This window comes from Vicia villosa, linkage group LG4 (assembly GCF_029867415.1).
Source record: "Vicia villosa cultivar HV-30 ecotype Madison, WI linkage group LG4, Vvil1.0, whole genome shotgun sequence".
Taxonomy (NCBI): domain Eukaryota; kingdom Viridiplantae; phylum Streptophyta; class Magnoliopsida; order Fabales; family Fabaceae; genus Vicia; species Vicia villosa.
The window spans coordinates 162,164,729-162,180,991 of NC_081183.1; the positions used below are offsets into that span (position 1 = coordinate 162,164,729).

The 16,263-nt window shown below is 35.1% G+C and overlaps 1 protein-coding gene across 1 annotated transcript; it reads right to left on the reverse strand.

Moving 5' to 3' along the window:
* Positions 1-823: 823 nt before the first annotated feature.
* LOC131598228 (uncharacterized) lies at positions 824-1,219 on the reverse strand. Its single transcript, XM_058870847.1, has one exon. The coding sequence runs from the start codon at positions 1,217-1,219 to the stop codon at positions 824-826; it is 396 nt and encodes a 131-aa protein (XP_058726830.1).
* Between the last annotated feature and the right edge of the window lie 15,044 nt (positions 1,220-16,263).

The window sequence follows — 16,263 nt, forward strand, 5'->3', positions numbered from 1 at the left end:
ATTATCGACACTGGTCCCTGCATCCCCTCAACTTGAATCCCTTGCTGCAGTTTAAAATAGCACGACAAGACTGAGAAACTATTGCCAAAGGCCAGACAACTTTGTCCGCGACCCCTGCTACAGGAACATCCCCCTGTAAAATATTATTTAACATTTCCAGCTCCTCTCTCTTCTCCTCTGAATCCACGACAATGTTATTTAAGACTTTCCAATGCCATCCTGCTTAATTCCAACCACCCATCTCAGCCACGGTTGCGACTGAGTCCCTACTGTCATCAAATAAAGCCTGAAAAGTGTCTGCTAAAGGGATAGGGGTAATCCACTTATCCTTCAAAAAATGGATTGCGTCTCCCCTGCCAAGCTTGAAAGTTAACCAACTGCAAAATCCACGTTGGCTACCCTTTGCCAAATCAAGTAAATCCCGCCACCAAATTGAGTATTCCGCCTCACATCCACTCACCTCTGATCCCCATAATAATTTTCCTAGCTTTCCATATCTTGTATGCATCATATTAGACCAAATTGCATTTGGTTCTGTCAGCAATATCCAAATCCACTTGCACAACAACGCCTAATTAAACATTTCTATGTCCTTCACACCCAAACCGCCCTCCTCCTTAGTTCTACATATTTCTTCCCAGCTAACCCAACATATCCATCTCTTTTCCACGTGACCTTGCCACAAAAAATTTCTTTGTATACTCCGAATCGTTCTTATAACAACAATCGACACTTTAAAGAAATATGGGTTATAAATAGGCAGATTTGCTAGCACCGAATTGATAAGCGTTATCCTTCCACCAATTGACAACAACCTCCCTTTCTAAGACAACAGTCTTGATTTAATACTATTAATCATTGGGTTCCAAAAAGCAATATGTCTATGGTTTCCCCCAACAGTGATTCCCAGAAAAGAGAAAGGGGTTTTGTCAATCTTACAACATAAGAAAGATGTTGCAACCTCCAAAAAATGGTTCTCCACACCGCATACGTACAACTTACTCTTTCCCATATTTATCTTCAGCCCCGACAACATTTTGAATGCCCTGAGAATTGATTTAATCGCCCACACATTGTCCCAACCACTCTCCCCCATAAAAATTGTATCATCAGCAAGTTGGAATAAACTGTATGAACATTCATTGTTGATAACCAAAGGTTTATACATACCTATTGAAATTTCCTTCCTCACAAGAATCGCCAACTCCTCCGCTACCATAGTAAACAGAAAAAGAGATAGTGGATCTCCCTAACACAACCCCCTTCTAGCCTTAAACTCCGTTGTCGGACTCCCATTAACGAGAATAGAAACAAAGCTTTTGAACACATCGGCCTCCATCCAATCCATCCACTTTGAGCCAAATCCCATCTTCCCCGTGATACTTCTAAGGAAGTTCCAATCAACACAATTGTATGCCTGTTGGAAGTCCACTTTAAATAACATACATGATTTCTTTTTTATCTTCACAAAATCTAGGAGCTCATTCGTCGCAAGGACACCAAGCTTCTCGATCACCTTACTAAGTCTCTTCGCGAGCAATTTGGGTACCACTTTGTATAACAAAACAATTAAACTAATTGGACGATACTCTTCAATCTTTCTTGGATTGTCAAATTTTGGAATAAGAGCTAAGAAATACGAAGTTAATGCTTTTGGTAGCCGCCCTCTCAAGAAGAACTTTTGCACAAATCCAATAACATCTTCCCCCACGATTTTCCAGCATCTCTTCAGAAACTCTGTCATACCCCAAAATTTGCCCACACTTTTAAAAGAAAAATGCGAAATTATTTTCAAAATTGGATTTTTATAAAATCTTGGATTCATTTACATTGACATCCTGAATTCTATAAATATTCGATTTAAAGTCTATTTTAAAATATAGTAGTTTACTCTTAAATTATTATATTTTAATAAATAGCAAAATGTTGATTGATGCTTCATTGTCTTTCAATTGGCTTTTTATTTTCAATAAATAATATAGCACAATTGGTAAAGAAGTAAGGATTGCATGTAGAAGGTCCCGAGTTCGAATCTCACTTACCAACATTTTCCCTTTTATTTGTTACTAACTTTATTTCTGTTTTAAAATATTCAAAAAATCACAAAAAATAAGTTTTTTTATTATTAAAACATTATTTTCGTATTTTATGTTTTTATTATTTTAAAAAAATGTTTTTTTAACTTTTTTCCCATTTTAATTCAAAAAATAACCAAAAAAATCATAAAAATAAAAAAGATTCAAAAAGATTTGTTCTCATATTTTAGGATAGTTTTTTTTTTTACTTTTAGAAAAAATCAATGGATTAACTAAATATAACAAGAGTTAAAAGTCAAATCAAATTTGATTTAAATGCTTGATGATATTAGTTAATAGGTTGATTTCCTATATTGATTTTACTTAATTTCTTTTTCTATATAACCACGAACAATTTCCAACCCTATGGCCACTAACTTTCTTCCATGAACAAGAAAACCCTTATTTTCACCCAACACTCTCACACGTACAGAGCCACAATCACTAACCCTTACTCTGAAACTCTCGCCTCAAACTAACAATTTCCCTCTTACACATTCACATAAAAAACTAATTTTTTCCAACCCTTTTGACATACAATTTATACAGCCAAACAATAACATCATTACCATTCACTTTCAACCGAAAACTAAACTAACACAACAAATCTAACAAAGCCGATTCACATATGTGAATAGACCGTTGCCCCGAACGAATCCGATTCGCGTTGCATAATCGATTGCCATTGATCCCAAATTTGCAATAACTCTGAATCGTAACACTAATTTGTTTTGCAGGGAATTACAGGAGAATTAGGATTGAATCAGCCCCTTTGCGAGATTTAGATCCGCATCTGTGTCCGGCCAAAGCTTAGCCGCAAGCATCCTACAATCACCATTCACGCAACAATTTGATTCGGATTCGCTCATCAACTGATAAACACATAAATCACAGCTTCACGTTTAGACACCATCTGCTAATATGTTCTGTCATTGTTCTTTTGCTAACAGGGAAATAGGAGATCGGAGCTGCTCCCTCACGGACGCGATGTCCACCGTCAACCGATAACCCAACTACCGACTCCAGGCCCATCACCTCACCGACCTCGAATCCAACGGCAACACCACAACACCCGTTGACGCCGCTCAGCCTCTCCGTGACTACGTCACCGATCCTACCACGATCGAACTCCAATACAGATTCATTCAACAATCCGAAGCATCATCTTCACACAGTAACTCTGCAACCTTAATCAGAACACAACAATCGAACAACATCTCACGATCCGAATCGTATATATTTCGGTAATCTTTGCCTCTTGATTTTGCCGCTACTTGTTCTGAATGATGTTCACGTTGCTTGACAAATATGATTTGATTGATGGCATGCGGTAATGTTTAGAAATTTTGTTGTTTGATTTTGATTTTGAAAAGAATAGAGGTTGATTTTGATTTCTGGAAGGATTAGAAATATTGTGATAGTTCAGTGAGAGAACAGAAATGCGGAGAGAGAAGAAGAGAGAGTTTTTTTTAACTCAACATTATCTCAAATCCCAATTTTGACTTATTCCAATTTATTTTAATTTCTTTAATTATTATGGGAGATATAGGGGGCGCTCCCCATTTTTCTAGGCACCCTTTTGGTTTACTTTTTAATCTAATTATAATTTATAGTCATTATAAAAAAAATATAAACATAAAAATATCTGGTTTTCATAAATCATAAGATTATAAAATTTTCATTTTTTAGGATTCAGGTTATTAAGTTATTTTGTTATGATTATTGAAACTAGCTTAAACTTTTTTCTTCTTTTCTATACAAAAGCTAAAAACGTATAAAAATGTGTGTAGCTTTTTTTTTTTTTTAATGTTCTAACTTAGTCTTTTTCTTTTTCTAAAAATAAATCAAAATAATTTCCTTTATTTAATTAATTACTTAGAATTAATTTAGCTACTGAATTATTAGCTTAGTTTAGATTTAATTGTTAAGAAAAAAACATCTAACCAACTTAAAATATTTTCCTTACTAACTTAGTAAAAAAAACATTAAAAAATACAAAAAATATTTTGTTTATTTTCCTCTTTTAGAATTTAATATGGCTATTTCAGATTTTCTTTTTTAATCAATAATTATTTATATTTTATCATTTTTTATTATCATTTTATCCGTACTAATATTTTATTGATTTTTTTGTGAGGTACTATGTGAGCCTTAGGACTATGGTGGACATTTGCAAGTTATCGATTTTTTTACATTTAATTGCTTAATGTATGCTTTAATTTACATGTTGGGTGTGTAATAATTTATATCCCCATTCTTTGAACTTGTAATCCCCCTCCCCGAAGCCCTGTAATAGCGTAGGACTCTACTTTCTGCTTTTATTTTCTGTACCATATACCTGCTAGATGTATGTTAGGATTGTATGAAAAGACTAATAATTGAACATTAGCTCACTAACTCAAGATAAATATTTAAATTGACACACTATTGTTCACACACTCACCTCTAGGGTACGCCCCTCTTGGTTGCCTTCGAATATAAGGTTGTGTCCCTTGAAATGTAGAGGTACCCATTAGAAAAAGGTCCCTCAAAACAAAATCGTCACTAAGTCCCTCGATGGCCCTCGATTGTTGCCTACGAAAAAGTGACGATCGTCCCTTCGAACTTGCTAAAGGTACCTCTACTTGTTGCCTTCAACGACCATACGATGACCCTTCGATGACCCGCACGTCCAATATAAACAAAGACTACCTACTTTTATATAGTATGGATAGTCTTAGGAATTTTAAAAAGTATAGAAAAAGACCAACTATTTAGGGTAGTGCTCTTAATATGCCTAGCTCAATTAAAAAACATCTTTTCAATATTCTTTCAAAAACTAAGGCTACGCATTTACGCTAAAGTCCTTATGCCCCTTTTCAACTCAAAACAAACAAACATGAGCTAAGCAAACTAAGAGCCCGTAGATAACTACGGATGAAAAGGGTGCTTACACCTTCCCTTTTCATAACTTACCCCCGACACCGTTTTCTTTTTAAAAAGGTCTTTTTCTATACTTTTTACCTTTCCTAAAATTGGACAAAATAAAAGTCGGTGGCGACTCTTGCTCACTGCAACATTGGTTGCTTTAAAAATAAAAGTCAGTTCACCGAGTTATAGAACTGGCGACTCTGTTGGGGAGTCTTTAAGAGGGGTTTACCTTAGGGCTTGGTTCATTGTAAATGTTTTTAATTGTTTGTTTGTATGCTTTATTTTTAAGGGAAATGCTTGGGTTTATTATTGTGTGAAAGATCCTACACCCGGATCTGAGTACCTTAGGTAAATGGCATGAGATCAAGGAGACTGCACAGCGTATACTGATGTGGTTGATCTGATGGCCATCATTAGTGTGACACATTGGTTTGTCCTGGTGTTCCTTGGGATCCGACCTGAGGAAATGCTTGGCTACCGCGTGGTGTCATTAAGTACTAATTCGCCCCTAGAACCTTAGTTGAACTAAACTTTGGCCTTTTAGAAAGTAGCGAGATGGCTGGCTTTGGTTTCGATCGAAGTTGGTTGATACTCGAAGCTACACTCATATGGATCAGACTTTCAGGATGTTTTTGGTCGGTGATTTGATTACTGAACTGAAATAATGTCTTCGAGAAAGATCAATGATATGAGCTCCCTAGAACCCGATCTTTATTTAGGACAGGTTGAGCCAACTAAACTTCAATGGGGAGGATATTTACCTTTGAACCACCTAAGGATACTTGTGTGACTTGTTTGTGTTCATTACCTAACCGTTTGGTTTCCTTCTAGGATTTGTTTATACCCTAACAATTTGATTTCCTTGCAGGTTTTGTGTGTAGGACTTACTTGTCCATATTACCTTATGCTTTTACCTAACATGTTGACTAACCTTTTTCAAGGATCTTAGGGATTCATGGCGCATACTTTCCAGGTACTATGGAAGGATTATTAAGAGCCTAAACTTCTGTCAAGGGACAAGAGGATTTATTTTCCTCTAGCTAGATGCCTTCAAACTCAAAGGTACAGTTCCTATCAAGGGGCAAGAAGATTTATTTTCCTTTAGCCACATGCCTTTAAGCTCAAAAGTACCATACCCCGAATCAGAGGCTATGACCCACTGGTTATGGTGAGCTTGATTCTTAAAGAAGGGCGTTCAAAGATGGAAGTCGAAGTTATTCAACAAAATTGTTTCCAGACAACGAGTTTTTCATCTTCTTCCTCAAATCCCTAAAGCTAGATACTTACAACTCCTGTGTGGCTTCGTCGGAATCTTCTCCCTAGAAGTAATCTGTAGTTTCAAATACAAACGCCAGGTTTATTTTCCACACTGGGGAACTTGGCCATTCGATTGATGATTCTCATCCATTCAGAGGCAAGGCTCAAGACCTGATTGATGCAAAGGCTATCACATTCACACCTGCGTGCCAGATTTGAAGTTCTCTTTTGACTCAACGGATCTTCCGAAGCAATAAGTCCATACGGAGAAAATCTCCTCAACATTGGCAATCTCTATCCCGCCATACATTTTCATGCGTATTCTTTCTTGTGTTGATTCAATACTGTTTATATGCATTGCTTGTTTGCTTTTGAACTATAACAATAATGCATTGTATATGTTTATCTTGAAAAAATTCATTCGCTCTCGCTCCAACTTGTTTTTCTTTGCTTGTGATACCAAACTCTCGGTGATAAAGCATGATAACTCCGAAGGGAGAATAATGAACACATAATACTCATAATCTCAAATGGCGTGCTTTCGAGTAAAACCTTGTTGATGATGTACATGCATTGTTTCAAATTCCCAAATACTAGAGATATAAGGAAGTTAATCCCTTGTCAACCCCTTTGAGCCTTGAAGTAGGAGTTTTATTTTCTATATGAAAAACCCTCATATTTAACCTAGGGGTAGGGTAGTGTTCAGTTAACCTGATCGAGCATTCAACATTCATCAGAAGCACGCATCCAAGGATATAATAATGGCTATCCTTCAAAATATTGAGGAAAAGTCAATACCACAATGGTCATCCCTCGTCAATCAAAGAATGAGGCAGTCACAATATTTCCAATCAATCGAAGACGTCTCAGGGTCACATGATTTGTTCAAAAAAAAAAGAAAAAAAATAATCAAAAAAGAAAAGAAAGCCCGCTAAGTCAACAAAGTTGAAAACAAGTGACTTAGACAAAAATTAGGGCATCCCACTGGACTTCAAACCCGAAATTCAAAAGAATTTATACAGACAAAAGTCAAGGAAAAATGAAAAAGGAAAACCTGAAAAGAAAGGATTGCGAAACAAAAGATCCTTAACAAAAAGTCATGTGATCACACACCAAATACAAAAGGTAGAGTGACTTCCATGTCTAAACACCTCATCGATTCCTCAATCGTCTCAAACTCCTCTTGAAGGATGAATGCTCGCATCGAGTTAACCGAACTTAGGTTGGAGAACATCACAAAGGAGGTGGGCACCAATAAAATTTTGAGCCTAAAAATCTTTTTTTCTAAAAACCCGTGAACCTGGCCACGTTACAACCCTCAAAAGTCCTAATTGAGGCGGGGTTAATTCGAAAGCATACTTTAACGAGAATACGGTAAATTGACTCCAAGGAGTTTTCCTAAAATGCTTGAGTTGGTATCACACTACCTTTCACAAAAAATCGATGTTTTGACATCCTTTCAAAAGTTTTAAAAAAAACTTCAAGACAAACATGAACTTTGCATTAGAATTATATTTCTCATAATAAACATTCATGCATATGAACAAGTGCTTGACACCAGGAAAGCTTCCATCATGAATTGTAGACTGAAAGTCTAATCCTCTCAAGTGAATGTTGGCATCAGAAATCCGTTGAGTTCGAGCAAGAATATCTCAAATAATGATCACCCTCAGGGGCACAAAAACAGTTGAATACCCTTTGGAGTAAGAATTCATATATTTGGGGCAATCAGGTCAAGACTCGAAAACTCCCTCAAAAGTGTTTATCAATCAGGGGCATTGTTCCTAAACTCATGATACTGGGGCAAGTTGCTTATAACAACACAAATATCAGGAAGCCCTCCCGACAGGCATGCTTCAAAAGTGCTTCGAAAAGCAGAACGATTTCCCACGACTGTCTCAGTTGGCTAAAACGCCAATGTGTACAAGGGGCATGACATTTTATTGTCCAAATTCATCTAGGGCAGTAAAGTCGAGATTCAAATAATATCTCAAAGGCGCTGAACAGTCGGGGATTTATTTTCCCCGCAAAACACTGATACAATTTACTGTCATCATTAACAACATTTGCATTCATACATCATACATCTCATGGAATATGCATAACAGTCTCATTCATTTCAAAAAAATATACAATACATACATCATGACATTGAATAAAACCAACTTTACCTTTCAGGTCGACCAATCGGTCAGGCAACTATCGTCAACCAAATTAAATGCAGCCTAAAGTATGGCTCTTTCAGACATGGTTGAATAAATGACTCGTTCAGACATCCTTCATCAGATATGGTATAATGTACGATCCGTTCTTGTATTCCTCTTCAGACATGGTTGAATAAATGACTCGTTCTGACATCCTTCATCAGATATGGTCTAATGTACGATCCGTTCTGGTATTCCTCTTCAGATATGGTTTAATGAATAACTCGTTTTGATGTCCTACTTCCAGACATGGTCTAATGTACGACCCGTTCTGGTATTCCTCTTCAGATATAGTTTAATGAATAACTCGTTCTGATGTCCTACTTCCAGATATGGTCTAATGTACGACCCGTTCTGGTATTCCTCTTCAGATATGGTTTAATGAATAACTCGTTCTGATGTCCTACTTCCAGATATGGTCTAATGTACGACCCGTTCTAGTATTCCTCTTCAGATATGGTTTAATGAATAACTCGTTCTGATGTCCTACTTCCAGATATGGTCTAATGTACGACCCGTTCTGGTATTCCTCTTCAGATATGGTTTAATGAATAACTCGTTCTGATGTTCTACTTCCAGATATGGTCTAATGTACGACCCGTTCTGGTATTCCTCTTCAGATATGGTTTAATTAATAACTCGTTCTGATGTCCTACTTCCAGATATGGTCTAATGTACGACTCGTTCTAGTATTCCTCTTCAGATATGGTTTAATGAATAACTCGTTCTGATGTCCTACTTCCAGATATGGTCTAATGTACGACCCGTTCTAGTATTCCTCTTCAGATATGGTTTAATGAATAACTCGTTCTTATGTCCTACGCTAGATATGTTCCGGAAGCCTAAACCCCGAATGACTTGAATTCTACGCCAGAAATGTGCCGAAAGCTCGAACCCCGGATATTCTGAAACATTCCAATCCAATGCACATTCTGGAAGCTTGACCCCCAGACTTCTGAAACATTCTCATCAGATATACATTCCGGAAGCTCGAATCCCGGATATTCTGAAACATTCCAATCAAATGCATATTCCAGAAGCTCGAACCCTGGACATTTTGAAAATCCCTATCAGGTGCATATTTTGAAAGCATGACCCTCTAGACTTTTGACAAGTATCTCTTTTAGACGGCATCCGGAAGCCCGTCTCTGACAAACTCTTATCAAACTCACTGAATGGCATCGTTAAACCCATTCATAGACCGGCAATGGAGTCACAAATTGATCATGACAATGGAGTCAAAAAGTTCACGACAATAGAGCCACCGACAATGGAGTCACAATTGTTCACGACAATGGAGTCAAAGTGATCATGACAATGGAGTCACGGCAATGAAGCCACCAAAATAATCCTGATTCCTAGTAATAAGAGGTGGTCAAGACAATGGAGTCAACGATCTAATCTTAATACTTCGGCAATGGAGCCAACAATTCAATTCAGAAATAATTTAGAGGAGATTGAGGATAAGCAAGTCAGATACAACCTAACGAACGGTTCATTCTGATGTTCTCATCATCTTCAGATGCAGTCTAACGTATGACTACACTCTGACTTTCATATTATCAAAAGACTAGTGCCATCTTTAAGCCCACCTCCGACAACATCCTGTCAATCCAACTAATGGCATCTTTAAGCCCATTCAAACCATCAATAACACTACTCTCTGCACCAGCAAGTGCAAATTTTTGGGTATTTAAGTGTTCAATCCTCTTCCACCTTCAGATCCCGAGTGGCGAATACGCCAATCTACCTCTTCAGGTTTAAGAAGATTGAACAGGGGCAACTGTCATACCCCAAAATTTGCCCACACTTTTAAAAGAAAAATGCGAAATTATTTTCAAAATTGGATTTTTATAAAATCTTGGATTCATTTACATTGACATCCTGAATTCTATAAATATTTGATTTAAAGTCTATTTTAAAATATAGTAGTTTACTTTTAAATTATTATATTTTAATAAATAGCAAAATGCTGATTGATGCTTTATTGCCTTTCAATTGGCTTTTTATTTTGAATAAATAATATAGCACAATTGGTAAAGAAGTAAGGTTTGCATGTACAAGGTCCCGAGTTCGAATCTCACTTACCAACATTTTCCCTTTTATTTGTTACTAACTTTATTTCTGTTTTAAAATATTCAAAAAATCACAAAAAATAAGTTTTTTTATTATTTAAACATTATTTTCGTATTTTATGTTTTTATTATTTTAAAAAAAATATTTTTTTAACTTTTTTCCCATTTTAATTCAAAAAATAACCAAAAAAATCATAAAAATAAAAAATATTCAAAAAGATTTGTTCTCATATTTTAGGATAGTTTTTTTTTTTTACTTTTAGAAAAAATCAATGGATTAACTAAATATAGCAAGAGTTAAAAATCAAATCAAATTTGATTTAAATGCTTGATGATATTAGTTAATAGGTTGATTTCCTATATTGATTTTACTTAATTTCTTTTTCTATATAACAACGAACAATTTCCAACCCTATGGCCACTAACTTTCTTCCATGAACAAGAAAACCCTTATTTTCACCCACCATTCTCACACGTACAAAGCCACAATCACTAACCCTTACTCTGAAACTCTCACCTCAAACTAACAATTTCTCTCTTACACATTCACATAAAAAACCAATTTTTTCCAACCCTTTTGACATACAATTTACACAGCCAAACAATAAAATCATTACCATTCACTTTTCAACCGAAAACTAAACTAACACAACAAATCTAACAAAGCCGATTCACATATGTGAATAGACCGTTGCCCCGAACGAATCCGATTCGCGTTGCATAATCGATTGCCATTGATCCCAAATTTGCAATAACTTTGAATCGTAACACTAATTTGTTTTGCAGGGAATTACAGGAGAATTAGGATTGAATCATCCCCTTTGCGAGATTTAGATCCGCATTTGTGTCCGGCCAAAGCTTAGCCGCAAGCATCCGACAATCACCATTCACGCAACAATTCGATTCGGATTCGCTCATCAACTAATAAACACACAAATCACAGCTTCACGTTTAGACACCATCTGCTAATATGTTATGTTGTTGTTCTTTTGCTAACAGGGAAATAGGAGATCGGAGCTGCTCCCTCACGGACGCGATGTTCGTCGTCAACCGACAACCCAGCTACCGACTCCAGGTGTAATACGGTGAACTGACTTCATTTGAAATATGCGGATAGCAAGAGTCGCCACCGACTTTTATTTTATCCAAATATTTAAAAGGCTAAAAGATCAGGAAAAACCTTTTAAATAAAAACTGAGTTCGGGGGGTAATTATGCAAAGGGAAGGTGTAAAGCACCCTTTGCATCCATGGTTATCCATGGGCTCTTAATTGCTTAGCTCACTTGTTTGTTTGAATCGTTTGAAAAGATTCTGAATAAGAAAAGATTTTGAAGAAGATCTTTAGCTTGTAAATAAGCGTAGTCTTTTTGAAAAGTTTCTTTGAAAAGAGAGGTGTGAAAAGTAGTTTGATTTTTAGAGCAAGCAATTAGTAGCAACTACCCTAAGTTTAAAAATTATTCTTTTAGCTTTTCGGGCAAAAGGATCTATCCATACCATGAGAGGGCAGGAAGTCTTTCAATTGGATGTTGAAAGGGTCATCGAGTAATCGTTCGTCATAAGACTGTCCCTTGCCATAAAGAGGGCATGTAGTCTAAGGGAAGGATATAATAGTCATTTAAGGCATCATGCGAGGATACCTTAGCAATTGGGACAATCATCATTTACTGAGGCAACTTCGAAGGATAAGATCATTTGTTAAGGCAACTTCAAAGGGACTATGATATTATGATGATGAACTGAGAGTAACATTTGTTTTGCTTAGGTATCCTCGGAATCGAGGGACTTGACTATTTAGTACATTTAGAGGCAACAAGCAACAATATAAGGCAGCTGGCAACGAGAGGGATTACCTTAAAGGTGTGTGAGTGCAACAATCAGGTGGTTCAATTCATATATATTATCTTGTAATTAGTGATCTAATTCATTTAACGAAGCTTGCACTTCCTAGGATTACTAACCACAACATTTGTCCATACTGTCTTCTTTGTTCGTGGATTTTTCTGGGAGGATACAAGTACCTTCAGCCACGGTTTTCAAACGTGGTTAAAGCCCTGCAACATAAAAGTTCACTAAACACAAAAATAAATCCAAATTAAACACATGATTCAACCCAAAACACTCTTATTAACATGATAGGATTCTTGATTTTGGTTGATTTCATCCCTCACTAACAATCCCCAATTCTGAGTTTACGATACCTAACCATGGTAAGTCGCTCAATCCATCACCAAAATTAAATTAATCATCCAGAAAGTTTATAAACATCAATATAAACACAAACATGTAATTAAAACATGTTTATAATGCATAATCGGATATAATCGAAACCAACAATATTCAAGCAAACCGTGAACGTTCTGGGGCTGATACTGGCTGCTTCGGGCTTCGATTACGATTGGTAAACGATCACTAATGTTCCAGGAATGCGTATGAACCTCCAAAGGTCTCTGAATCCTCTCCAATTTCTCAAACTGAATTCAAGATTTTTTGAAACTTCTTGAGCTTTTTGGACCGATTTTCTTGCCTGCCAATCCTGTCCCTTGTTTATGAATTGATCCAAGTATTTATAAGGGAAGAAGTAGGTTAACAGAAACAAATTAAATCTTCATTTTTTAGAGATTGAGATTTGATTGAGAAAAATAGAAACTTTCTAGTTTAATCACCAATTTAGCCAAATCACATCTTCAATCAAGCTTTCCACGATTTTTCTATCATATAGATTGGATTTTCTAGTTCTTTGGAAGATTTAATATATAATTTGTAATTACAATCCAATTTTATATTTTTAATAACTTATTTAATATTTAAATGAATAAAAACTCAAATAAATATTAATAAAATTATAAAAATAAAAATGATAGGACTAAGGACTTCTTTTAAGGCCATGGACTTGGACTAATTTAAGTTCAATGGACTTCATTTCTATTTGCACCTAAAACCAAAAAGAAATAGAATAATATGTAAATATAATAAAATGATTTACTAATTTCGATTAAAATTCAACTTAAATCTAAATTGAATTAAAATTATAATTGTAACCTTAAAAAGGGGTTAGTGAACCGAAAATATTGTTAAATCGTAAAAACGACCAAAATACGCAAAAATGAACATGTTCTACATATTTTCGAAAAAATGCAAAATTAAGTTAATTTGCAGATGATATGCAAAGCATACGCTTAAAAAAGAATCCGGAAGGTAAATTTTTGGGTATGACACCAGGCCCATCACCTCACCGACCTCGAATCCGACGGCAACACCACAACACCCGTCGACGTGCCGCTCAGCCTCTCCGTGACTACGTCACCGATCCTACCACGATCGAACTCCAATACAGATTCATTCAACAATCCAAAGCATCATCTTCACACAGTAACTCTGTAACCTTAATTAGAACGCAACAATCGAACAACATCTCACGATCCGAATCGTATATATCTCGGTAATCTTTGCCTCTTGATTTTGCTGCTACTTGTTCTGAATGTTGTTCACGTTGCTTGACAAATATGATTTGATTGATGGCATGCGGTAATGTTTAGAAATTTTGTTGTTTGATTTTGATTTTGAAAAGAATAGAGGTTGATTTTGATTTCTGGAAGGATTAGAAATATTGTGATAGTTCAGTGAGAGAACAGAAATGCGGAGAGAGAAGAAGAGAGTTTTTTTTAAACTCAACATTATCTCAAATCCCAATTTTGACTTATTTCAATTTGTTTTAATTTCTTTAATTATTATGGGAGATATAGGGGCGCTCCCCATTTTTCTAGCCACCTTTTTTGTTTACTTTTTAATCTAATTATAATTTATAGTCATTATAAAAACAATATAAACATAAAAATATCTGGTTTTCATAAGTCATAAGATTATAAAATTTTCATTTTTTAGGATTCAGGTTATTAAGTCATTTTGTTATGATTATTGAAACTAACTTAAACTTTTTTCTTCTTTTCTATACAAAAGCTAAAAACGTATAAAAATGTGTGTAGTTTTTTTTTTTTTAAATGTTCTAACTTAGTCTTTTTCTTTTTCTAAAAATAAATGAAAATGATTTCCTTTATTTAATTAATTACTTAGGATTAATTTAGCTCCTGAATTATTAGCTTAGTTTAGATTTAATTGTTAAGAAAAAAACATCTAACCAACTTAAAATATTTTCCTTACTAACTTAGTAAAAAAAACATTAAAAAATACAAAAAATATTTTGTTTTATTTTTTTTTTAGAATTTAATATGGCTATTTCAGATTTTCTTTTTTAATCAATAATTATTTATATTTTATCATTTTTCATTATCATTTTATCCGTACTAATATTTTATTGATTTTTTTTTGTGAGGTACTATGTGAGCCTTAGGACTACGGTGGACATTTGCAAGTTACCGATTTTTTTACATTTAATTGCTTAATTTATGCTTTAATTTACATGTTGGGTGTGTAATAATTTTTATCCCCATTCTTTGAACTTGTAATCCCCCTCCCCGAAGACTTGTAATAGTGTAGGACTCTACTTTCTGCTTTTATTTTCTGTACCATATACCTGCTAGATGTATGTTAGAATTGTATGAAAAGACTAATAATTGAACGTTAGCTCACTAACTCAAGATAAATATTTAAATTGACACACTATTGTTCACACACTCACCTCTAGGGTACGCCCCTCTTGGTTGCCTTCGAATATAAGGTTATGTCCCTTGAAATATAGAGGTACCAATTAGCAAAAGGTCCCTCAAAACAAAATCGTCACTAAGTCCCTCGATGACCCTCGATTCTTGCCTACGAAAAAGTGACGATCGTCCCTTCGAACTTGCTAAAGGTACCTCTACTTGTTGCCTTCAACGACCATACGATGACCCTTCGATGACCCGCACGTCCAATATAAACATAGACTACCTACTTCTATATAGTATGGATAGTCTTAGGAATTTTAAAAAGCATAGAAAAAGACCAACTATTTAGGGTAGTGCTCTTAATATGCCTAGCTCAATTAAGAAACATCTTTTCAATATTCTTTCAAAAACTAAGGCTACGCATTTACGCTAAAGTTCTTATGCCCCTTTTCAACTCAAAACAAACAAACATGAGCTAAGCAAACTAAGAGCCCGTAGATAACTGCGGATGAAAATGGTGCTTACACCTTCCCTTTTCATAACTTACCCCCCGAGCCCGTTTTATTTTTAAAAAGGTCTTTTTCTGTACTTTTTACCTTTCCTAAAATTGGACAAAATAAAAGTCGGTGGCGACTCTTGCTCACCGCAACATTGGTTGCTTTAAAAATAAAAGTCAGTTCACCGAGTTACAAACTCCATGTTAAACCCATCCGGTCCGGGACTCCTGTAACACCCGTATTTAATTAAATATTTTAATTAAATATTATTGAGTATTTTCCGATTAATTCTTAGTTATGTCGAAATTGTGGTTTATGTTGTTAAGTTGATAGCTGGGTAAAATTAGTCGAGAAATTAATATTAGAACTTATATTGTATTTTAATAAATTAAAATTGTGAGAAATATTACTAATGGACCTATATTGAAGTTGATAGTAGTAATAAGGGGTGTGTGAGGTTTAAGCCCAATAGAATATTAGTAATAGTTATATTTTAAATAAAAAACAAAATAGAAGTAGTGATATAAGAAAAGTAGCACTTTTGGAAATAAAAAAAAAAAAGAAAAGAACATTCATGTAGCAATAGAGAAGAGGAGAAATTAAATTGGGAACAAGGGTTGCTGACAGTGTCAAATTTCAGTCCG